Here is a 24686-nt window from a genome sequence, read left to right as displayed (position 1 = left end):
ATGGCGGGGTCCAGGCGGCGGGGTCCCCGGGCCGCGGTGCGGCCGCTGCTCTGCGCTCTGCTGCTGTGTGTCTGCCGTTCCGCGGGCGGCGACGGCGCGGGAGGCGGCCCCGGGGCGGCGGGCGCCACGGACAACCCGTCCGCCCCGCCGCACCGCCGCTTCGAGTACAAGTACAGCTTCAAGGGGCCGCACCTGGTGCAGAGCGACGGGAGCGTGCCCTTCTGGGCCCACGCGGGCAGTAAGCGGGGCGGGCAGTGAGCCGGGAGGGCGGCGGGCGGCCGGGGCCCCTCCGCTCCCTCCGCGCCCCGGGCGCGTGGGTCAGCCCGGATCCGCGGGCCCTCGTCCGCACCCCGTCCCCCCTCCCCTGCCCACCCCTCCCCACCTCCCCCCGCGCTCCCTTCCGATGCCCCCGCTCGTTGTGTTCGCTCTCGGACTCTTCCCTTTCTTCCTGCGCTCACTTGAGCTCGCTTCGAGGCGTCGCGTTTCACCCCAGCGCCGCGGCTCCGGGGAGACGTCCCGCGCCCCTGTCCCCCCGCCCTGATCGGCCCCAGCCTGGACCTGCGCCCCCGCCGCCCCTCGGCCCTCCCCTGCTCCCCTCCGGGTCGGCCGCGGTTGATGCTCCACTTGAGTGTCCGGTGTCCCCTGACGGCTGCAGGGATGGCCCGTGTTGGCTTTAGAGCGATCTCGAAGTCTTCATGTCAGAGGACATGCTTCTCTTAAATTTGCCTTTCTCAGGGACGTCCGGTGGTCTTCGTATTAACACATATGTCATTTATAGCTAGGCTTGTTGCTTCGTTTAATAGAAGAGGGGATGCGAGGTATTGATTGAGAACTTGAGTCTAAAAACTAGCACCGTGTACAGCTGTTTCATATTTACTTTTTTTTTGAATGTGTGATTGGAATAACCTGTGCTGAATGTTTTATTCATTTTATGTATGTGGCACTGTTAAGCCCCGTCAGTGCTGAGAGAGCCTTGCTCCCTGCTTACATACGTGAGGGAAAACCTATCTGTAGGAGTGCTGATGTGTCACGGCTGCCTAAAACGTGGCAGTTGGCGTCTGTAAACTGCTCAGCGACCATCAGATGCAACCTTTGAAACAAGTGGCAAATGCGTTTCTGTGGGGTGAGAAGCACTGGCGCTTTGAATTCCATCTTTGAGTGTCAGTGAGCAGTCATTCATGTAAGGTTTGTACACATTCTGTTAGATTGTCCAGGGCTTGAAACAAGATGTTTCATTTCTAGAAAGTAATTGCTGCTTTACAAAGCACACTTTTAGGAAGAGCTATTTCCTCGAAATTAATGTGTAATTAAAAGGTAGAAATTTCAATTAGGCTTAATGACCAAGTCATTAAGTACATGGAGGAGAGTGCAATTATTCTGTTACTCCGCAGACGTTTACTCTATCCCTGCTCCTCAAAAGCCTATTGCTGGGCATTTCTTATTGAGGTAGCCTTGGTCTTAGTAACACAGAGCTGGCACAGGCGTCCCAAACAGAAGTGTGGCGGATTTTTGTTCTTCTTCTTGAAATGATGCTGAGTTTTTCAGTAGTGGTGATAAACGTGTTGACGTTTTTCACTTCTGCATTTCTCCATTGTCTTGTTCTTCTGGCTTTTTCTTGCACTCAGACCACATACATCAGCCAGTTAGGAATGCTAATCAACTGCTTAAATTAGTTACATTGACTTTCTTTTCAGAACCTATAACCAGCTAAGCTTTTCTGCTACAGAAATGTCACACGGCGTATCTGGGCGAGTGAAAATTGTATGGCTAGACTGAATCTGAAATGAGGAGTTCAGAACTTTAGCGGTGGCTTTTCTGTTGACCCTGGGGATCACCGCTGTGATATCTCTTGCTTTCATTATCACTGTAATTTTTACCAGCTGACGGTTTTCCTTAACTCCATTGGTCATTTTTCCCTTTTCATTTTGCCCTGAGATCCATTATTTGAAACATTTTTTCAATAGAGAAAGTTAAGATTTAATTTGTTTAATCTTAACAAATCCCCCTTACATCATCCCCAAATTAAGACCAAATCTCTGGTGTTTCTTTTTCTTAACTCGAATGTCCTTTTGTACCGTCAGTACATATCCTCGAGTCCGTAAGGGCAAAAATGATAACAGCAGGTCATCAACCTTTAGAGCTCCCAGAGCTCTTTCACCTTCTTGCTCTGATTAGATCCCTAGTAGGTCAGGCAGGTGCTGGCTGTTTCATAGGTGAAAAACCTAATGTTCAGAAGTGTAAAAATTCTTGGCATAGGTTACATAGCTAGTGTCGGTAGGGTAGGACTCAGATCCGGCTCTTCTGGTTCTCTGTCCGGTGCCGCTTCCGAGAGAACTGCCCAGACCTTTATGTTCTGCAGGTGATGGTGGCAGATGGTGGCTAAACTTTCTAAAGGGTCTCAGCTTGTCTTTCCTGTCAGCTTTCCTACCTGTAAAGAGACAGTACGGTTATGTCCCAGCGTGGATGTTAGAATGTCAGAACTGGTTAATATCCAAGAAGGTGTACTCCAGTTGTCCAGAGTTAGACTGATAGGTGCTTTAATAATTACCTAGTCCAATAAGGTGACGCATTGGTAAAGAATCCACCTGCCAGTGCAGGAGATGCAAAAGACATGTGATTGATCCCTGAATGGAGAAGATCCCCTGGAGTAGAACATGGCAACCTACTCCAGTATTCTTGACTGGAAAATTCCATGGACAGAGGAGCCTGGTGGGCTATAGTCCATGGGGTCGCAAAGAGACACAACTGAATGACCACAGTCCAATAATAGGAATAGCTAACATTATTGAAATATTTATATGCACTTGTATAAGCATTTACATGCCAAGAAGTTGCTAGAGAAATGGAGTAACTTGCCTATGAGCAAACAGCTAGTAAGTGGATAGAGATACAGACCATCATGTTGGGGGTCTCTGTTCTCTCTGAGAATCTCCTGATGCCCAAGAACTGTCTGTTGACTGGAAATTCAGTTGATCCTGTCTGCAGAACAAAATATACATGCTCAGAATTTTGCATGTAACTTTTGGGGTGTATATAAATCATTGAGCCCAGCCCCTTCATTTTACAGTGAATGTATGGTGAGCCCGAGAGAGTAAGGGAATTATTTGCTCAAAGGCACACAGCTGAGGTGAGACCAGGAATAGGTCTCTTGATTCCTAGTGGTATGTTCTTTTCACACTGTTTGAGCTTGCTAACATTTGTACACTGGTAAACAATACACCAAAGTTTTAAAAAAGAAAATGTACACATTTCTGAGTTATTTGAAAAAGATTATCGTAAGAGTCAAATAGTTGATTTGCCTTTTAGCTATAATTTCTTCCTTCCTACCCCTTGAATTTTTAGTGGTTAGTTGCAGCTTTAAGTTTTGTTTGTTTTTTGCAGAGATATCACACTTTTCAAAGATAGAGGGGTATTAAAAACCCCTAAAATTTAAAAGTTGAAGTTGTTAGCGTGGAATTTTTCCCCAACAAAATTACTATACAGGCAACTGAATTAAAGTTCGATCTCTTTAGGTATATATAACAAGTGTGTTGATGATTCATTGAGTTTTATCTAATTATAACTTAAAGCTTTTCTTCCCCGATTGCTCTTCTAGATGCTATCCCAAGTTCGGATCAAATCCGAATAGCACCATCTTTAAAAAGCCAAAGAGGATCAGTGTGGACAAAGACAAAAGCGGCCTTTGAGAACTGGGAGCTTGAGGTGACGTTTCGAGTGACGGGCAGAGGTCGCATTGGAGCTGATGGCCTGGTATGGTCATTTCTTTACCTTGGAAAATTTACATAGTTGCATATACCGCTAGTCTCTAAAGGTTCCCTGTTATATGTTTACAGGCAGTTTGGTATACGGAGAATCAAGGCTTGGAGGGGCCTGTGTTTGGATCAGCTGATATGTGGAATGGTGTTGGAATATTTTTTGATTCTTTTGACAATGATGGAAAGGTATGGTTGTTTTCAGGACAGTTACCCGCTTTAAATGTATTTGCTAACAAAGTTAGTCTGTGAGCAATATAATTTATTTGATACTTTGGTCAGCTTTTAGTAGAGGACTCCCTAAACTATATTTTAAGCAAGATGATGATGAATCTTTATGTAGCTGGGAATTTATAAATGGAAAGATGGTAGTTCATGATTTTTCTTATTCCAGCTTGAGGTAACAATGGAACCTTAAGTCTGAGAACTTTTCAGGACCCACCTCCCCAGGCCCCTATTTATGCTTAATAGTTTTGAGGATCAGCTTGAGTAGTTTAGATGTAGGCAGTGAGACCAGTAGTGTTTCAGACTGTTAGTGTTTTTCATGAAAACGTGTGCATTGCAACTGTTGGCTCGCTTACTGATACCTTTTTATACATGGTAATCACTGTCTCTTTGATCAGCCTGATTTCTCTAAAACAGTTAAGGACAAAATGTGCTTATGAACTGGAAACATAAACGTGCGCTTTAGCAGCCCTAAGACTGTGATCATTGTTTCTGCTGCTGGTTTGTTGATTATCAGAGGTCATTATTAGCCATTTAAAGGAGAGCCTTAACAATGAACTCCTCCGGTGCTGGGGCCGTGTTAATTCTCCTGTTACTAAGTTCCCTTAAATCCCACACTAGTTCCCTGCTCACAGTATCCTAGGATTTTAGAGGTGTTAGAGAGCTTACAGCACACCCAGAACAGTCGATACGTCTTTGATTTAAGGCTTTAAAACAAATCCATTCTCCTTATTTTCAGAAAAATAATCCTGCAATAGTGATTATAGGCAACAATGGACAAATCCATTATGACCATCAAAAGTAAGTGTATTTTTTTTTTTACAGTATTCCGTTTTTTAGTATCTTTTAGGAAACCTTATAAAATATTTTGTTTCAAATCTGAACATTTTCTAAATGAAAAAGGTTATTTTTCTTGAGGTGTGTTTTGTAACTTAATGGGAAGGTCTTATTTTACTTTGGTTTTGTTGTAAAGTTCCTTCTGTGGACCACCTCGATTTCAAACATAGAAATCTGTTGTTGTTAACCTGAAACTGTAGAATACCTGCAAAGATTTATGAAACATTCCTGGCTCTCAGTGATGCAATAGCCATGTTTTTTCATCTTTATTCAAAGGGATCTTTAAAAAATAAAGTTTGGAGCCCTAACCAACCTAATGACTAAGCAAATTATGCCTCCTTGTTCAGTCCTGGTATTGCTGAATTGAAAGAATTTTCAGTGGGTTACAAAGCTTCTGAGAGTTTAGTGTATTTATGATGTGTGTGAATTGGGCATGTACGTTTTTAATTTTCACATGGTTGTGGGGGAATTACCTTTCAACCAATCTATAAAATGCAAGAAAAATTACTTTCCTGCCTTAGTGATGTTTAACTCTGGTAATTCATCATGACCACCTGTTGAGCAATTTAAACTAGAGGTCCAAGGCCTCTCCCTGGTGATTCTGCTTCAGCTGATTGAGGGCAGAGTTGAAGAGTCTGCGTTTTTTTGAAGCTCCGTATGTGACTCTGACTCTGCAGAGGAAGAGGACCACTGTCCCTTTGCCGGCAGCCATGCTAACATGGGCTCCTCGTCCAGACTCCTGACCCGAGTCACAGGGAAAACTCACGTGTCCGCTTGGTATCTTCTGCACAGATAGTTTCAGATATCCCAAACTTTGTCATAACCTGATAGGAGTTTTGATCTTTCTGGAAATTAATTGTTTTAAATAGTGAGTTTTTAAAATACCAAGAAACTTCCCTAAATTTCTTGTCTTCCTTCCCTCACGCTAGTGATGGTGCTAATCAAGCTTTATCAAGTTGCCAGAGGGACTTTCGTAATAAACCCTATCCTGTCCGGGCAAAGATTACGTATTACCAGAAAACATTGACGGTAAGTAGAGGGCAATGGCACCCCACTCCGGTACTCTTGCCTGGAAAATCCCATGGACGGAGGAGCCTGGAAGGCTGCAGTCCATGGGGTCGCTGAGGGTTGGACACGACTGAGCGACTTCACTTTCACTTTTCACTTTCATGCATTGGAGAAGGAAATGGCAACCCACTCCAGTGTTCTCGCCTGGAGAATCCCAGGGACAGGGGAGCCTGGTGGGCTGCCATCTGTGGGGTCGCACAGAGTCAGACACGACTGAAGTCACTTAGCAGCAGCAGCAGCAGCAGCAGCGTGCTCTTAGAGACGGTCCAGTGAACAGCACTCTAGTGTGTTTCTTCTGTGCTTCTTCATAGTCCAGTATGCTCCTTGTTCTGATGGAAACTCAGTGCGTTTTAAATGGGTGCTGTTCACATGCTCATCCGCGTTGCTCTGTGAGAACAGACGTGGCTTCAGAGCACGGTTCACGTGTCGCGTGTGGTCACGCGTGGTGTGCTGTCAGACTCGACAGTAGGTGTGCATTTAGTCGTGAATGTTCTAGGCGTGCTGCTGTGCGCCGTGCGAACAGGAGTGAGACAGGCCATCGTCTCCAAAGAGCGCGTCTAATGGAGGCGACCGTATGTAACACCATGCTGCGTGATAAACACTACAACACAGATACCATTCGGGACCCAGAGGTCAGAATTCCTGAAACCCTGCCGGGAGGGAGGTGAAGGTCAGCAGCAGTTTCTCAGAGTGGAGCTGCGCCTTGAAGGAGGAGGAGAAGCCTCCCAGATGGGGATGCAGATTCCAGGCCGAGGAAACGGGCATCAGAACTGTTGGAAGATTGGAGAAAGGCCAATAGTTGGTCTGGCTGGGGGAGAGAGGAGCTGTGGAAGGTGAGGCAGGAAGCTTGGCAGCAGTGAGCCTCAGCCGCCTGGTGCAGTGTATTCTGTAAGGAGCAGGAGTGTGGAGTGAGCAGGTTCCAGTTCAGGACGATGACCGAGGCAGCGGTGGTCTTCTAACGGTGTTTGTGAGAGAAACAAGAAGCAGGAAGGTTGAGACTGACTCTTAGAGGGCCGCATCTGTGTGACTTGGTCCTTCACATGCGGTTTCTCCCTTTTTTTCTTCCCAGTTTCGTTGAGATGGGATTGACACACAGCACCGTAGAAGTTTGGAGTGTGTAGCATGATTTGACTCACACACACCACAAAGTGATGAGTGCAATAAGTTCAATGAACATCCATCATCTCATGTAGATAGAAAATGAAAGACAATAGAAAAAAATGTCTTCCTTGAAAAGATTCAGCCTGAGAGTGTTCATTTTTTTGTTAGGTTAAAATTTTTTTATTAGATCCTATTTCGTGCATGATTTCCAAACTGAGATAAAACTACACGTGTTTAAAAAAAATAAAATAGTAGTGTCAGAAAAGAGTTTTTGACACTAAGACTCGGTAGTCTTCACTCCTCCAGCCACTTTGATGTGTGACACCTGGCCAGGCTCACTGTGCTTTCGTGTTGTACAGCGCATCCTTAGTGCTTATTTATCTTGTAACTGGGAGTTTATCCTTTTTTTGACTGTCTTCATCCAGTTCTCCAGCCCCATCCCCCTGCCTCTGGTTTCTGTCAGTCCAACACTATGAGTGAGTTTGTTTTTCGAGTAAAATTGACCTATAACAAACACTGTGTCAGCTCCTGGTATACAGTGCAATGGTTCGCCATTTCTGTACATTTCACGATGATGGCTGAGGGAGGGCTGGTTGCCTGGTGCTGTACGCAGGGGCCTCGTGACCCTGGCTGTCTCCCCTCTCTGTGTCTCACACCTGTGACTGTTTGGCAACTAGAGGTTCTTCCTCTTAATCTCCTGCCCTGTTTCTCTCCTCCCCCAATTCCCTCCCCTCTGGCAACCACCTGTTTGTTCTCTGTATCTGTAATTCTGTTTCTGTTTTGTTCTGTGAAATCATAGAGTCCTTGTCTTTGTCTGGTTTACCTAGCATAGCACCCTCTAGGTCTGTCCGTGGTGTTGGAGATGGCAAGACTTCATTCTGTGGCTGAGCAGTATTCGTCTGGTTACCTAGCATAGCACCCTCTAGGTCTGTCCGTGGTGTTGGAGATGGCAAGACTTCATTCTGTGGCTGAGCAGTATTCGTCTGGTTACCTAGCATAGCACCCTCTAGGTCTGTCCATGGTGTTGGAGATGGCAAGACTTCATTCTGTGGCTGAGCAGCATTCTCTCATATGATTCATACGTACCACATCCTTACCCATTCGTCTGTTGAGTATTTCGGTTGCTTGTGTATCTAGTCTGTTGTAAAGAATGCCGCAATGAACATGAAAGAAGAAAGTGAAAGTGTTAGTCACTCATTTGTTCAGTCATGTCCGACTCTTTGCAACACCATGGACTGTAGCCCGCCAGGTTCCTCTGTCCTTGGAATTCTCCAGGAAGAATACTGGAGTGGGTAGCCATTCCCTTCTCCAGGGGATCTTCCCGACCCAGGGATCAAACCCCAGGTCTCCTGCATTGCAGGCAGATTGTTTGCTGTCTGAGCCATGTAGACGAATTGAGTTTGAGGTAATATTTAGGTGGACAATACCCAGCAGGCGGGAGATTCCCTGGTGGCTCAGACGGTAAAGCATCTGCCTGCAATGTGGGAGACCCAGGTTCGATCCCCGGGTTGGTAACATCCCCTGGAGAAGGAAATGGCAACCCACTCCAGTACTCTTGGCTAGAAAATTCCATGGATGGAGGAGCCTGGTAGGCTAGAGTTGATGGGGTCGAAAAGAGTGGGGCACGACTGAGCGACTTCACTCGCTCACTCATACCCAGCAGGCAGTTAGGATAACTAAGGTCACTACTACCTTGCGAGCTTTGCTTTTTTAAAGATGCTGTCAGTATCCATCTGGTCACGTAATACTTATAAGGAAAGGATATCTTGCTTATATTTTTCTTTTCCCTGAATCATGAGCTAGCCTTGTACTCCTTTGTGTAAATTCAGAAAAAGACAGTCATTTGGGAAACTTTACTGGCTCAGTCTTAAATTCCAAACTGATTTGGAGACCTCAGAATAGAGGCAAGTGTCCAGTCTGTTATGACTAAGTTAGACTTGTATTCCACTGGAGTTGTTATACATTGTACATACTGTACAGTTTCACTGGGGCTATCGCTAGGTCATGCGTACCCTCAACGTAGTGGAGCCCAGACACCAGCCGAGGCAAGTACAGACCCAGCACTTGAATTCACAGATCCCAGGGAGGTGCTCTGTACAGCCCCACACAGAGAGGCCATCAGCCCTGCCAGCAGTTCCCGAAACAATAATAATCCTGCAACATGTACCCACAACAGAGTTCCATAGTCAGATAAGGTTGGTAGGACTGTGCATACAAGCACAGATTGTATTCAGAGTCAAGATTCTAGGAAGTCCTGGAATAAAGAAGCCTCTGTTAAGCCACTCATTCTTTAGGCTTACTGGACCGTGGGTGCTCTTTCCACCTAGCATCTGTGAATGTCTGTAGAGCCAGCGTTCTGAAGGAACCATTTTAGAGAGCCTTGGCGGGACGCCGGCTGTGGCTCGGCAGTCCCAGCCCTGTCTGCTGTTGCTTGCTGTGATACGCCCCCGTCCTCTACCTGGCAGAGGCATGCTCCTTCTGCTCGTTCAAGATTTCCCTCCCTGAGGATCTGTCTCTCTGAAACTCTTTAAGTTTTTTTTTTATCCTCTAGTGCTTATTTTTTCTTCCAATTTTATTGAAATGTAATTTACATGCAACACTGTATAAGTGTAAGGTGTACAACATTACGATTTGAAGCTGGTGGCCCTTTGACAGTTATTAGACCAGGTACAAAGATCAAATCGTCCTAAACCGACTGCGTGAAATTCATTTTGCAAGGTCTTTGTAAAAAGCTCTAACCTGCAGTGTGTCTTTCTAGGTAATGATCAATAACGGCTTCACACCAGATAAAAATGATTATGAATTTTGCGCCAAAGTGGAAAATATGATAATCCCCGCCCAGGGGCATTTCGGAATATCTGCTGCCACTGGAGGTCTTGCAGGTAAAACCTCGCCATCTTCTAACATTCAGAGGTTGTGAACTGATTCTTACTAGGAATCCTGTAGTTTGGAAATGGGTAGCTTTGTTTACTTTTAACCTTTTGAGACAAGTTACAACCTTCCCATGATCGGTGGGGCCAGGCCTTTGGTCTCTTGGGGCTGCTCATTGTGTAGGCTTACAGTTGGCTGGGGGCTGCACACGATGATGTCCATCAGAGTACCAGTCTGGGTGCGGTGTTTTATAGTGAAGGAGACGTGTTTAAAAGATAGATCGCTGAGTGTTTTAGGACTCTTGAGAGTTGTCACAGCACATTTAAATCAATTTGGTAGCCTGAGGAAATATTACTGGGGACTGAACCCTAAAGATGTGCTTACCATATCTTTTTCATATGTGGTGATAAATGAACTTATTGTTAGATGTTAATAGCATCTTGTGTTTGTACTGTATAATAGTCTTATTATTTCCGAATGTGTGAATTTTTCATTTCAACAGCACCGGGAGGGAGACAGAGAGGATAGATCATATTTACTCTATTTTTAGGTGGCTTTGCCAAATCTTGGATTAAAGATCACGTGGCCAGTAAATCAGACCCAGGCAGGAGTTGGTCTGGATGTCTGTCCTTGGGTCCAGTGCTCTATTAACGCTGCGTGACTTCTCGTGTCGCCCGGCCCGCCCTGTGGTGTTTCAGTGGTCTCTCTAACTTGGCTATGTATCTAGATCTCCGTAAAAGTAGCATAAAGCAGAGGTTCCCGCAGTTGAGGTTCATGTCTCGTTTGTGGGTGTGATACTAGCCAGGATGAGTATGGTAGTTCCACGTTAAGAAGTTTGATCTCTTGGCTGTTTTTAGCTCAGCCAGCTAGAAATGAACGATTTCAGGTGAAATAAAATTGCTAGTATCTGCTGTACGAAGGAAACAAACACAAAAGAGGTACGGAAGAGTAGTTGTACTATCTAATTGAGATAATAGCTTTGGTAGTGAAAGGAGATGCTGTTAGTAACACCAGGACAACATGGGTAAATAGGGACTCCCAGTAAGCCAGGACAGAGCGGTGTCGTGTTTAAAGCAGGAAAGTAAGGCTAGGGGTGGTGAGTGTGTAAGAAAGGTTCAGAAACAGATGGGAGCAGGAAATACCTGAAGGACAGGCTTCTGTCTCAGGTGACTGGGACACAGTCCATGAAGGAGGTTTGTGGGAAATAAAGGAGGGCCTCGGTGCCGGGAGGAGGAGTTTGCGCTTGTTTTGACACTTCGTTTGTTTGGTCTCCCCTCTATCAGTTATTAAACATCCATAACACATTAAACACAGCGAAATGTTCTAGTTTAGGATTTAAGAAAGTAAATTCTTGCTTAGTTCTAATATAAATCTTTCAGATGAACTTTTGTCGCAAAGTTCACAGAGCACCATTGCCTTTATGAAATTAGAGCTAATTTTCACTATTCTAAAGTCAGAGATGGCTATAAATTCACAACCGTAAAAATGATCAACTATGGAACTTTTTGTTTTTTTTTTTTTTCTTTAATTTGTAGACGACCATGATGTTCTTTCTTTTCTGACTTTCCAATTGACTGAGCCTGGGAAAGAGCCAGTGAGTATACTTATTTTTCTCAGAAAGCTTATTTGTAATTTACTGGTGTCGCCTCATAGCTAAAAACTTGAGACGATTAAGTCAGGTTCAGATCTTGTCTCCTAATGATTGCTGTTACGACCTGTACAAGTTGTTTAACGTCCATACACGCCATTCCTTCACTAGTAAAACTGAGACGCTTGGGTTGGCCACATTGACGTTGTAAGCATTAAAGGCAGCGCACTTCTGGCAAGCACTCAGTAAATGGTAGTGGCTAGTATTATTTTTTTGTCATAATATTAATAGCAAGAGTAAATTGACCTTTCAGCTAGTGGTGGGGTAGTTAATATGAAAAAAGGAACATATATCGAGGCTTATTACTTTCTTACTTTTTAATTTTTTTTTTTTTAATGATCTATTCTTAAACTCCAAACAAGCCTACAGTCGATAAAGACATTTCTGAAAAAGAGAAAGAAAAGTACCAGGAGGAATTTGAGCACTTTCAACAAGAGCTGGACAAAAAAAAAGAGGAATTCCAGAAGGACCACCCCGACCTTCAAGGGCACCCGAGTAAGTCGGAGCTGGGCCGTCCTCCGCTGCAGCGACGGTCGCGGCCCTTCTGAGTCCCCAGTGCGTCGCTCGTCTTACCTTTGCTCACTTATCTGTCACACTCCAAGTGCTTCCTGGAAATAATGTTTAAACCAGTCTTCAGTCTCTGAAGGGCTGGAGGTCGGTGCTTTTACCCGGAAGAGTGTCGCTTAGAGAAGCGGGCAGGCGGCAGCCACGCTGGCGTTGTAGTTGAGACTCATTCATGCTTGTTGAATGGAATTGCCCAGGGTTGGGTTCTTTCCTTTTTAGTGGCACACACTTACCTTATTTGATAACAAACCTAGTACTTGAAAACTGTTGAGACTTGGCAGAGTAATGAAGTGATTATCTCCTCTTATTACTCAGACAGAATTCTGGGACATTAAAGGTTGAAAATTTTGAAATATTAGTCTAAGCTAGTGTGACTGAGCACTTACATGGGCCCATGGCACGAACAAGATAAGGCCAAGTAGAACGACTCTATGATCTGCTAACTTTTATGATCTCAGGTCCCCATCAGCAGAGATCATCAAGGCTGTGTGTAATAAGGGCTTCCCTGGGGGCTCAGCGGTGAAGAATCTGCCCACAGTGCAGGAGTGTGATCCCTGGGTGGGGCAGATCCCCTGGAGCAGGAAATGGCAACCCACTCCAGTATTCTTGCCTGGTAAATCCTATCGACAGAGGAGCCTGGTGGGCTGCAGTTCACGGGGTCAGAAAGAGTCGAACATGGCTTAGTGACCAAGCACGCACCCTTGATGAAGCCTGGGGCCAGCTTTTGAACTAAGTGGTGTGTTAATCTAAATGATTGACAGTGTTATTCAGATTTAATGAAGATAAAATGAAAAATAAATTTTATTTTTTCCTTGGGTTTGTTTTAAACATCACATATGATTTGTAAGTATATCCTGAAGCGTACTGTAGTAAGTGTTTGAATGAAGTTCTCTGAATTCAGTGTGGTCATAAATAAGAGGAAAATTAAACCTGCTTTCAGCTCTGTTTCTTAGTCTTTTATGTGAGTAAAATGCGCAGATTTTAAGAGAATAGTTTGATAAATTTTGACAAATTTTAACTGTCACTCAGATGAATGTGTAGAATATTTTTATTGCCCCAGATCAAGTCAGCCCCTTCCCACAGAGACAGCCACTATGCTGATTCCTATTAAAGAATTAGATTCGTTCTGCCAGCCTGAAAATAGATTCGTTCTGTAAATAGAATCACACGGTCTATTTAAAAGAGAAAATAATTTTTAGATGAAAAAATTCAGACCTAAGTGATAAATACTCAGCCGTCAGAGATGACGAAAACGATTAGTAATTGAATCACGGTCGAATCTGTTGCACGCACGTTTGTAACTGGAAGAAGGATCGTAACACTGTGTTGGTGACGTTCTTCGTTTAGTGGCGGGTGGTACTTTGGTCACTTACAGTAATTCGAAAACCACGTATGTGTGGGTGAGTCTAATAATGCCTTTTGATCTGTGGTTACCTTTTCAGCGGATGAGATATTTGAGAGTGTGGGAGACCGTGAGCTGAGACAGGTCTTTGAAGGACAGAATCGTATTCACCTTGAAATCAAGCAGCTGAACCGACAGTTAGATATGATTCTCGATGAGCAGAGAAGATACGTCTCTTCCCTGACAGAGGAGCTCTCTAAGAGAGGAGCCGGAGCCCCAGGACAGCAGGGGCAGGTGAGCTTGCAAGGCCCGTGGGTGTGCCTCAGTCAGGGAAGGTGGGGTGGCAGAGCAGCAGGGAAGGGAGCAGGGGCGATGTCTGGGTGTTAGGCATGTGCTCTACGGAGTGGGGACTCTCGGGCCGGCTGGTCATCTTTTGTTTTTCCTCCAGACCTTTCAACAAGAACTGGATACTGTTGTGAACACTCAGCATGAGATTCTGAGACAAGTAAACGAAATGAAGTAAGTACACAAAAGTCCCGTCTGGGTGCTATGTGACACCTTTATCCTAAGCTCATGGCTTCTCTAGACATGTAGGCATGTCACTGCTGTGAGATTCCTCCGTGGGTAAGAATCATGTTCTGGGTTATTTCTAAATAGGGGAATGTAGGAGAGGGACTTTTCATATTTAGCAAACAAGTCCAAATTTTTTTTATTGTTCCCAGCTAGAAGAGAAAGCTTTAGCGTCTTTAAGAGGGGAAAACAATGTTAGTCACAGTTGTTTGACAGCATTTGTGCATTTGTAAAATACAGAAGCACGTCCCAGGTGGCTCAGTGGTAAAGAGTCTGCCTGCCGGTGCAGGAGACACAGGTTTGATCCCTGGGTCGGGAAGATCCCCTGGAGGAGGGCATGGCAGCCCACTCCAGTGTTCTTGCCTGGAGAATCCCATGGGCGGAGGAGCCTGGCGGGCTACAGTCCTTGGGGGTCACAAAAGAGGCGGACAGGATTTAGCAACTAAACAACAAAATATAAAAAGAAAATAGGTAAATGCATAACAGTGCTGTGGAAAATAGAGGAATAGGCAAGCGCAGTGTCAGGGCTGTAAGACCAGCGCACCTGAGGCAGGGGCTTCTTTGTGACGGAATGAAGCCGTTCTGAAGGAAGTGTGTCACGTGTGAGCGCCTCTTTTTCATTCTGTATTGTGCTGTGAGAGAGACTGTGTCTTGGTAACACTGAGTGATAGGGTTTTTAAAAGGATTCACTTAGCAGATGATTAACAGCACTCAATGCCTGAAGCGGAAAAACAGCCAGCATGCCACGTGTCGTAAGCTAACACGTTAGAGAACTGTCGCAACCTGTAGTACAACCCTTGGCAAACTAGAGTGTTAAGGCAAGCTCTTCAGGACTGGAAAATTCAGCTGAATGAGGTTAAGCAGAGGATGATAGCATTTAACACTGAGAGATTAAAGCCAACTGCAAATGTGTATTTCTTTCAGTTGTACTGTTTGGTAGTTTTGAAAAATCTTCAAGTTTTTTGAACTCATGATTAAAACATGTACGATGCTAAATGGATAAATTATTTTGGAAATAGAAACCAGATCAGTATAGCATTTTCTAAATGTTTTGATCTAATTTTAGACATTGTGGAAAATAAAGGACATCCATCCATCATATAGAGCCCCTGTATCCCTCACTTAACTTCCTGATGTTACCACGTTGTGTAGCCGCAGTACAGTGGTCAGAACAAAGAGGTTGACATTGGTTCCGTACTACTAACTGAACTAAGGCGCCTACTCAGATTTCACCAGTTTTCTACCAATGCCTTTTTCGTTCGAAGATCCTGTCCAGGCTGCACATTGCATTTAGTTATTTCTCTCTTGACCTCTGCAGCCTGAAACAGTCGGTCTCTCCTTGTCTTTTATGGCCGTGGCAGTTTTCAGGAGCATTGGTCAGTTCATTGGACCGTTTGGTTCCTCAGTTTGGGTCTGTCTGACGCTTCCTCATGATCGGGTGGAAGTTCTGCACTTTTAACAAGAATCCAGCCGTGCATCACGTTCATGATGTTGATACGTCTTACTACTGGTGATGTTGGCTGTGATCATTTGGATATTATAATTTCTTCCCAGTTTCCCTTGGTGGTTAATGAATACATATTTGGGGAAAAATACTTTGAGTATATTTGTATCCCTTACACTCCCTTTTGTATTAAGAAACCACGAGATTATCCAGATACTTTGGATTTTGGTTGGTCTGAACCAAACACTGCAGGGTTGATTTTAGCCTTCCTCCTTTCCTTGCTTGAGCATTCTTTCTCCAACAAGGAGTAATCTGGTTCTGACTATCTACAATGCATTTACTTATTGGTTCAGTTTTCGTGTGTGCACAAAGTGTATATAAAGTGGTTTCAAATTATTGAACCATGTCCCTGTAAGAAACACATTTACTGATGGGTTTATATAAAGCTCCTTTTGCCTCTAGTCTTACAGTATTTCAAACTCATGTCCAGTTTGCTCAAACTCATGTCCATTGAGTTGGTGATGCCATCCAACCATTTCATCCTCTGTTGTCCCCTTCTCCTCCTGCCTTCTGTCTTTCCCAGCATCAGGGTCTTTTCCAGTGAGTCAGCTCTTCACATCAGGTAGCCAAAGTATTGGAGCTTCAGCTTAAGCATCAGTCCTTCCAGTGAATATTCAGGGTTGATTTCCTTTAGGATTCACGAGTTTGATCTTCTTTCTGTCCAAGAAACTCTCAAGTCTTCTCCAGTACCACAGTTCAAATTCTTCAGTGCTCAGCCTTCTTTTTGGTCCAACTCTTACATTTGTGCATGACTGTTGGAAAAATCGTAGCTTTGACTATGCTCACCTTTGTTGGCAAAGTAATGTCTCTCCTTTTTAAATACACTGTCTAGGTTGGTCATAGCTTTCCTTCCAAGGAGCAAGTCTTTTAATTTCATGCTTGCAGTCACCATCTGCAGTGATTTAGGAGCCCAAGAAAATAAGGTCTGTCATTGTTTCTGCTTTTCCCCCTTCACTTTCCATGAAGTGATGGGACCAGATACCATCGTCTCGTTTTTTAAATGTTGAGCTTGTTCACTTTCCTCTTTCACTCTCATCAAGAGGCTCTTTTAGTTCCTCTTCACTTCCATTTATAGTATTGGTTTTAACACAGATTATTTCATATTCTCTGTGCTTAGACAGCCTTTAGTAAAAGATGAAGGCATAATAATGTAATTTTTAGAAGTTATTTTCCAATTTTGAAGACAATCTTTTTAAATGTTTGTTTTTTAATGTCCTGTTGCATTGAGCATAGAAATGTATCTACCCCTTTGACATCTGTGACATCCTTCTAGTGATTCTGCTGTCTAACGGGACTTTCTGTCTCAGGAACTCCATGAGTGAAACTGTCAGACTGGTCAGTGGCATGGCGCACCCTGGGCCGGCGGCGGGCGTGTACGAGACCACCCAGCACTTCAACGACATCAAGGAGCACCTGCACATCGTGAGGCGGGACATCGACAGCTTAGCGCAGCGGAGCATGGTCGGCTCTCCTTTCTGCTCGTCTGCGATTAGTTATCGCGGTCTGCTTTTAGGAAGGACAGACACACATGCTACTCACAATATTTTAACTTCTAAACTGATGCAGCACTCACTTTTAATATTCAGGGTAGAATGACTCCATCATGACCCAGATGTCTGCGTGTTCCACATCACGCGTCCATCGCCTACTGAATAGAACTCTTTAAAAAGATAAATTTGCATTTCCAGTTACTGGGGTCATCACAACCTCAAACTTTTTTCTTTCTACAGGTTCTCTTTTAAAAAACATGCCTCTGGTTTTCAGTAACGATACCCTTGAACAGCTTTGAAAATGGTAGATGTTTCTTGACACGCCCGCTGGTGAGACAGACAGACACTGAGTATTTCGTGTTTCTCTCCAGGCTGTTTAGGAAGCGCAGATCTGAAACTGGCTGACGTACAGCAGCTTTCTTTAGGCAAGAGTTTTCCTTTTTCCAGCTACTTTCCTGTTTCAGTTGGTTCATTTTTTTCAGTTTTGTTTTATTTTGTTTTCTTTGCTTTTTTAGGGTTTTTTCTTTTTTTTTTTTTACTGTAAGTGCCACTTATGTTTTTGGAGAGAGGCAGTAAATATTAAAGATAGGGAGAAGGCAATGGCAGCCCACTCCAGTACTCTTGCCTGGAAAATCCCATGGATGGAGGAGCCTGGAAGGCTGCAGTCCATGGGGTCGCTGAGGGTCAGACACGACTGAGCGACTTCACTTTCACTTTTCACTTTCGTGCATTGGAGAAGGAAATGGCAGCCCACTCCAGTGTTCTTGCCTGGAGAATCCCAGGGACGGGGAAGCCTGGTGGGCTGCCATCTGTGGGGTCACACAGAGTTGGACACGACTGAGTGACTCAGCAGCAGCAGCATATTTTCGAAGTTTAACACGCGTAAGAGACAATGTTAGGAAACGGGCTTCTGGAACTTTTACGTTTTTTCTTATTGACTGGATTTGAAAACCCTTGTGAAATCCACAAGTGCTCACAGCATCTGCCTCTTCCCTTCCGGTTTTTAAACATGGTTCAGCAGTCTGCTCACTGACCGTTTTCCCTCCACCCAAAGCATTGACATCTACTCCCTAAGTTGTGTCTGAGATTATGTCCCCCCAGCTTCAGCTTTTGCTGCAATGGCCAGGTTAATGCTGTGGGTAACACTTGTCCTTCAGATGTGAACGTATTGAGAACAACCAATCTTAGAAGCTGTTTGTCTGGATACCTTGATGAAATCTTTCCCCGGATTTTAATTTTTGATACTTGCTTATAATAGAAGGAATACTCGTGTAAATGGAAAAAGTTTTCCCGAAAAACTAATCAGTGATGTTGAACGTTAGGAGGTCGGGGTGGATGAGCGCTGAGAAAGGATGGTTCTCTGTGGGCAGTTGAGTGTAGGGCAGCTGTGCTCAATTGTCTGAACCAGAAGCCACCTGAGAGCGGCGGGGCTGCCGTGGGTAGTCACTGCAGCCGGGATGACGGGGGTGTCCCGGGGTGGGCTCCGTGACCCCCAGGGACGGGGACCTCACCGTCACTGTGATGGGGGAGGAGCCGGGCGCTGGGAGGTCAGTGACCGGGGGCAAGAGAGGGGAGGCCTCCCCGTCACCTGCTCTTTCAGAAAGTTTGGTTGTGAAAATGAAGAGGATGTTTATGGGGTGAATAAATGAAAGTATTTGAGTTTATACCAAGAGTTTTATAAAGATTTCACATTTATTTCCTTTTCCGAAATACTGGTTTGACTGATTATAATAGAATTTTTTTTTTCCTCATAGCCATCAAATGAAAGACCGAAATGCCCAGAACTACCACCATTTCCATCATGTTTATCTACAGTGCACTTCGTTATATTCGTCGTGGTACAGACGGTGTTGTTTATCGGTTATATCATGTATAGGTAAGTCTCTGAAGTTTGATCCAACATTTTTCTGTATTTGTTTAATTTGAAATACTCAATAAAGGTATCTGTTATCTGTAATGGAACTCTGACTAGCTATAAAATTAGGATCGTACGAAGCGGACGTTGTGTCCAGAATATTTCGGTTCGCGTGGGCCTGCATGTGGAGGACATGTGTATCTTCGTGTATTTCATACTTGAAAAGGCATTTTTAATTTTAAGCCGTCTTGTTTCATTCCACTGTAAAGTGTACAGAACTTCACAGGTGGTTGCTTTTTCTCTTTTTCCTCAGGACTCAGCAAGAAGCAGCTGCCAAAAAATTCTTTTGACCTCCATTTTCATGTGTACATCATGTATGTATGTACAAAATGTCTTTTTGAGGGAATTTAAGTATTTAAATTGCTTTTTAGTCTAAATTATTTTGTATAAAATAACTGTTTAAACATTGACTTAAGAATAAACCTTAAAGACAACCACATGTAAATTTGTGCATAGTACATAAATCTATTTACATTTCAGTGAATTTCTGGCCAGTAGAATACAGCCACTGCACAGAATATTGATAACTCAGAGGGTTAAAAAACAGAAAGGGGGGCCCGCATATATGAAAGTAACCCGTAAGCCTCCAGTGTTGGAGGCTTCTGTCTTTAGCATAAATGCCCTTGCCCTCCTGCCCCCAAAGTATGAGGTCTGAGAGCTACCCATCCTGTTTATTTTGTAACCAAAGTCTTTTTTTTAAGAGGTCAGAATTTCCTGCTCCAAGACTCAGTGCTGCAGTCCTTAAATCGAATACAGCTCCCTTTGAAATCAAGAAATATTTTGTCTGAGTGTTAGGATCTGGGTAATAGGATTCAGAATGTTTATTAAAGCATTTTTTTCCCCTTCTGATCATCAGTGATATATTTCACTTTTAAAGGAAATTTGGGGGGAGAATTAAGAGCTGCTCTTTGCCTGAAAACCATTTAGGTGAGAACATTCCTCTGATAATGGTCTTTATGGGTCTTTTACCTGGTGAGGTGTTCATTTCATGATTGCTCATATTCTTGAATGTCTGTGTTCCAATCGAGTCAAAAAATTACGAAACTCACTCTGCATCTGCGTCTCTAAACTCACCTCAGACGGCACGTTCTGAGGACATTTTAAGGGCACAGCACCGACCACTGCTTTCAGGTTGACATCACTCCACGCAGCTTGGCGTTTGTGATGCTGCGTATTAGTCGGAATCCAGAAAGCAGGACCAGAAGCAGTGTTAAAGTTTCTGAAAGCAAAATCTGAAGAATAGTGTTATTACTTCTGATTTCTTTGTTTTAATGCCAGAACTAGGGGTATTGTGAAGCACGTGTTAGTAAGCGTAACCTTGAAATGTCAGGCTGGGAGTTGCTCTTGTCTGTACATAGTCTAGGTATTATAGAAGATGTCTGTAAATGACATTTAATTTAGTTTTCACAGCTGATGTAGACTTCAAAATACTTTCTTACTTTCCCTTGTCTAGCTAGCTAAAATGATACCTTTCATTTGTCATAGAACTGAAAATAGTGCTGGTTTGTAAATAGTACTGTTTAATTCTTCACAGCTTTCAGAAATTTGCTCTGAGTTATTTGCTGATTGGACTGACTGCCTAAAACCCATACAGAGACTCTGAAGAAGTCTGCATTAGAGCAGTAGCTAACCAGTACTGCATATGCAGACAGCGCTAGCATTGCTTTTTATGAAGCATTTATCCCAGACGCTGAACAAGAATATTTTATCGATCACTCACACACTTACGACCACTTCAACATAGAACTGCTCCACAGGTATTTTTTTTCTTGTAGTGTTAACATGTTGAAATTCATATTTCAGAGACATCGTCATGACAGAATTTACTCTTATTCCATGAAAAAAAAATTAATACTTTCAGAAGAATGTTTCAGTTGTAAACTGTGAGACTTGGAAATCCTCTTGAGATGAAAAGCTGCAGAATATCCAGTATTATAAAAATCCAGAGCCACGTGTGCCTGAACTTTAAGGAATATTAGATCTATGCAGTGTACATTTTCCAGGCTAAAATTCAAGAGGAATTGTTCCAGTCATTTCTAATGCAAGTGAAGACAGCTAGGACAAAAGAGCATACGCGTGAATCTTTCTTACTTTCTTTCTTTCTAATTTAATTTGCTAAAAAAAAATCACTCAGTAAGACGGTTCATACAAGTTGTTATTGTTGGAAATTTGGTTTGTTTTCCTCAAAATCAGACTTGAAGTAGTTCATTTTAAGTGTTTGCTATGTGGGAAAATCAATCACTGCCAGGATTCTCTCATTTCTGTACTGTTTTATAGAATTGAATTTTAACTTCTCTCACACCAGCAAGTATTTTACAGGTGCCTTGGATTAAAACAAAGTTGATTTTACAATTTTACTGTAAATCTTTGTGCTTCTGCCACTTTAAGAAAGAAATGCAATTGTATAATGGTTAATACTCTTATTTAATGTACCTTTTGTGTTCTGAGTGTTTGAATGTTTTATCCGGCCTGAACCTTTACTGTGAGGGCATGGTATTCTGTCATGTAGTAAAGAGACATCAGTGTTTCTCAGAGTGAGAAACACTGTGAGCCCTCTGAGTCCTGGAGCGCTTGTGAAGAACGCAGATGCCAGAGCACCATTCCCAACCACCTGCATCAAAACTCAGCGGTGGGAGCTGCAGAGAATCATTTTCGGCAGGTGACTCTGAGCGCACTACTGTTTAAGAACCACTGAGGGGAGGGGTGGTGAAAGAAACACAGGTTTGTGTAGTTTTATAGCTGAGCTGAGAGCTAGCATAACATTTTCATTGTCAGCAACATTAGCAAATGTGACTGATTCTTTATACTTAGAACGTATTACTCAACGTTCTTTTCACCGAAACTCTTGGTTTATCAGCAGCTACAAACTAAACCCAGGTTGCTGCCTGGGGCTCTCAGTACTTTGGTTGACAGCTCTTACAAAATCACCTTCAGATCATGGTCAAGCCATGGAAACCCCCATCTTCGAGTCTGCCTGCTAAAGCGTTTGCTTTTCCTGATTGTGGTTTTTGTGACATTTTATCTCAGACAGTTGTACTTTTTGATAACTTGGGGAAAACAAAAATTACTTGAATAAGGGATTGCCTGACCCGCTGCATTGCAGAGACACAGTCTTTGTAAAGAACGTAAATGACAGTTGTGAATATTAAGATGTGATTATCTTTTTCCTGTCCATGTGCTCATTGCAGGGAGATAGTGAACAAATGATTATACTGGGGATTTTTTTATTTATAAGATCTAATGTAAAATCACCACTTGCAACTTTTTAGATCTGTATGTTGCCTGTTTAATATATGCTTTTAAAGTTTAAAAGGGTTTTCTATCCATTGTTAATTTCAATTAGGTGACATTTTGTCGAGTGTTTTTTTTTTTTTTCCTGATTGTTAATTTGATGCTAGCTGGAATTCAAAAGATGACATTGACCTTATTCAAATAAAGAAATATTTTAGTAAACTTACCTTTTCCTTCATTGGTCTCAGATAATAAGTTATTTCCCAAGTATGTTATGAAATATTTTAGTAAACTTACTTTTTCCTTCATTGGTCTCAGATAATAAGTTATTGCCCAAGTAGGTTATTTCCCAAGAAGGCCCTGATCTGTGATGGTGTCTCATGCGTCCTGTGCTTTGCGTTCTGCCCTAGGTGGCCCGCCACCTGCAGAGTCAGTACACGCAGGCATAGAAAGAGAATTTAAAACTGCTATGGATAAATGCTTATCCTTGCTGGTAATGAAAAATACAAAATAATTAAAACAATACATTTGATATTTTCATCTTCAGTAACCAAACATTGGTAAAAGTGTGGCTAAGCTAGAACTTTCAGTCATTACTGATGGGAAGTTTTTTTTTAATCTTTTCTTTTTTTTGGTAAGTAACATTTAACCAAGTAATTCCAATTCTGAGAGTCTGTGTGCTATGAAAAAAGAAAGTAGAGCTTTAGTGTCAGACAAATCTGGGCTTAAAATCTTGGCTTTGCCACTTCCTAAAGATGGCCTTCGTTTTCCTCATAATACTCTCTCAGGGTTGGCAGCTTGTAAAAGGTGGTCTTTTATAAGTGGTTTCAGAAAATGGAAACTAAGGTAATGGGCCCTTCTCCTGCTGTGAGCACACAGAAAAGCGCTTCCTGGTAGCTCAGCTGGTGGAGAATCCGCCTGCAATGTGGGAGACCTGGGTTTGATCCCTGGGTTGGGAATATCCCCTGGAGAAGGAAAACGTTACCCACTCCAGTATTCTGGCCTGGAGAAGCCCATGGGGAGTCCACGGGGTCGCAAAGAGTCGGATATGACTGAGCAGCTTTCACTTTCAGTGTAAAGGTAAAGAAACTAGATGGGTTTGAGTATAACTGATTCATGTTGATGTTTGGCAGAAACCAACACAATTTGTAAAGCAGTTATCCTTCAATTTAAAAAAATTAATTAAAAAGAAATGAAATTACGTAGCTTTGAAAGAAATCAGAGGAAACCAAAATCTCGGTCACTGAGCCTGCTTGGGGAGGGGTGGTGGGAGCTGACACTGTTGGGGCACTGGGGACGTGGCCACTGTAAAGATTTAGGATTTTATTCAAGGACAGTGAGGAGGCTTTGGAAGGTTAACAGCTAGTTTTCCCTTTTCACCTGGGGTGTTTATTTTCCCTTTCTGGAAGATTCCACTGGATGGCCCAGTGGAAAGGCCATTGGAATAAACTGAATAAAAAGTTTTAAAGACATGGTGCTCTTTTCAATGGAATTAACTTACGGGAAGACAGTGAAAGGTCTGATTTCATAAACAGTCCCAGGCAGTGTTCACTTGTCACCCTGTTGTGGTCCTCACCCAGGAGTTTCTGTGATGCCCAGCACCTCCCCCCACCCCCTACCCCCCATCACACACACACACAGAGGACTGCTCGGTGAAGTGGCTCCACAGACGGTGAAGTGGCTCCACAGACGGGCTTTGGAGTTCAGAACTGAGACCCTCCCTGTTCAGATTTCCTAATTCCTAGTAAAATGCAGTTGTAATCGTTTTATAATAAATCTAATAATTTAACAGAATAACTTACAGATTTTTATCTTTATTATTTTGCTTTTAGAGATTGTCTTTTTCTTTCAGAAATAAAAAAGTGTCTTTTAACATAAAACGCCTGTAAGGAGAGACAACAGACAGAAACACAGACTATGGCTTTTCCTTTATATAAAGTTTTGTAATACCTTACGAGTAAGTCTCCTCAATGGAGATGAAAAGCAGTTTATTATAAATAATAATTTAGGGGTTATGGCTTGAATGTATTAAGTCCCAGGCAACACATCTTAAAAGTGCAAGTGGAATTAAGTATGAAAGTCCATTCTCAATTGAAGAACACCAAGAAAAGTTTCTTATTTCACCTTTAATGTTTGTTAATTTTTAAAACTGAGACCAAAAAAAAAAACCTGAGACCATTTTAGCAACATTTTAGGTTAGTAAAGTGAAAAACAGATCTTAAAATACATAAAACAAGCATTTTAGGCAAAGGTCCGGTGTGTGTGGTTTTGTACAGAGGGAGAGTCATCTATTTCCTGAAAGGGCTCATGCCTATGGATAGAACAATAAGCATAGCTTACAGATAGGCTGTATCTCTCCCCTCCTCCCCACCGGCTCTTGGAGTGCTTTAATTAGAAAGACACTAAGGTAGATTAAAGTCTTAGCCATGCTCAAATTCCTCCCTTGACCTGGAGGAAACCACAGCCGTTGAGAATCTGCTATTACCAAACACTATCGAAAGTTTTCTCCGAGTACACCAGCGAGTTTAAACAGAGCACCCGGCAAGTGACTGCATGTAAGAGGAAAAG

General features: G+C 43.1%; 1 protein-coding gene across 2 annotated transcripts; it reads left to right on the top strand.

Moving 5' to 3' along the window:
* Positions 1–22326, top strand: LMAN1 (lectin, mannose binding 1). Of its 2 annotated transcripts, none has more exons than XM_068993622.1 (14): positions 1–238; positions 3596–3750; positions 3834–3941; positions 4717–4778; positions 5744–5843; positions 9742–9865; positions 11390–11448; positions 11865–11997; positions 13509–13702; positions 13857–13927; positions 16790–16943; positions 18727–18848; positions 19141–19201; positions 20691–22326. In XM_068993622.1, exons 1-13 carry the CDS (start codon positions 1–3, stop codon positions 19175–19177), a joined length of 1557 nt encoding a protein of 518 aa, XP_068849723.1. In that variant the 3' UTR covers positions 19178–19201; positions 20691–22326. The 2 variants fall into 2 exon arrangements, with proteins under 2 accessions (XP_068849723.1, XP_068849724.1); XM_068993623.1 differs by having other exon boundaries at positions 20422–22326.
* The last annotated feature ends 2360 nt before the right edge of the window (positions 22327–24686 follow it).

This window comes from Capricornis sumatraensis, chromosome 21, assembly GCF_032405125.1.
Source record: "Capricornis sumatraensis isolate serow.1 chromosome 21, serow.2, whole genome shotgun sequence".
NCBI classification, from domain to species: domain Eukaryota; kingdom Metazoa; phylum Chordata; class Mammalia; order Artiodactyla; family Bovidae; genus Capricornis; species Capricornis sumatraensis.
This window is presented reverse-complemented; position numbering and strand designations above follow the sequence as displayed.

Excerpts from the sequence above, each read along its gene's own strand:
- LMAN1 (XM_068993622.1), top strand. The coding sequence starts at position 1 with ATGGCGGGGTCCAGGCGGCGGGGTCCCCGGGCCGCGGTGCGGCCGCTG. Across the intron at positions 3,942-4,716 it reads CTTTTGACAATGATGGAAAG|AAAAATAATCCTGCAATAGT; the intron begins GTATGGTTGTTT and ends CCTTATTTTCAG. Across the intron at positions 13,928-16,789 it reads AGACAAGTAAACGAAATGAA|GAACTCCATGAGTGAAACTG; the intron begins GTAAGTACACAA and ends TTTCTGTCTCAG.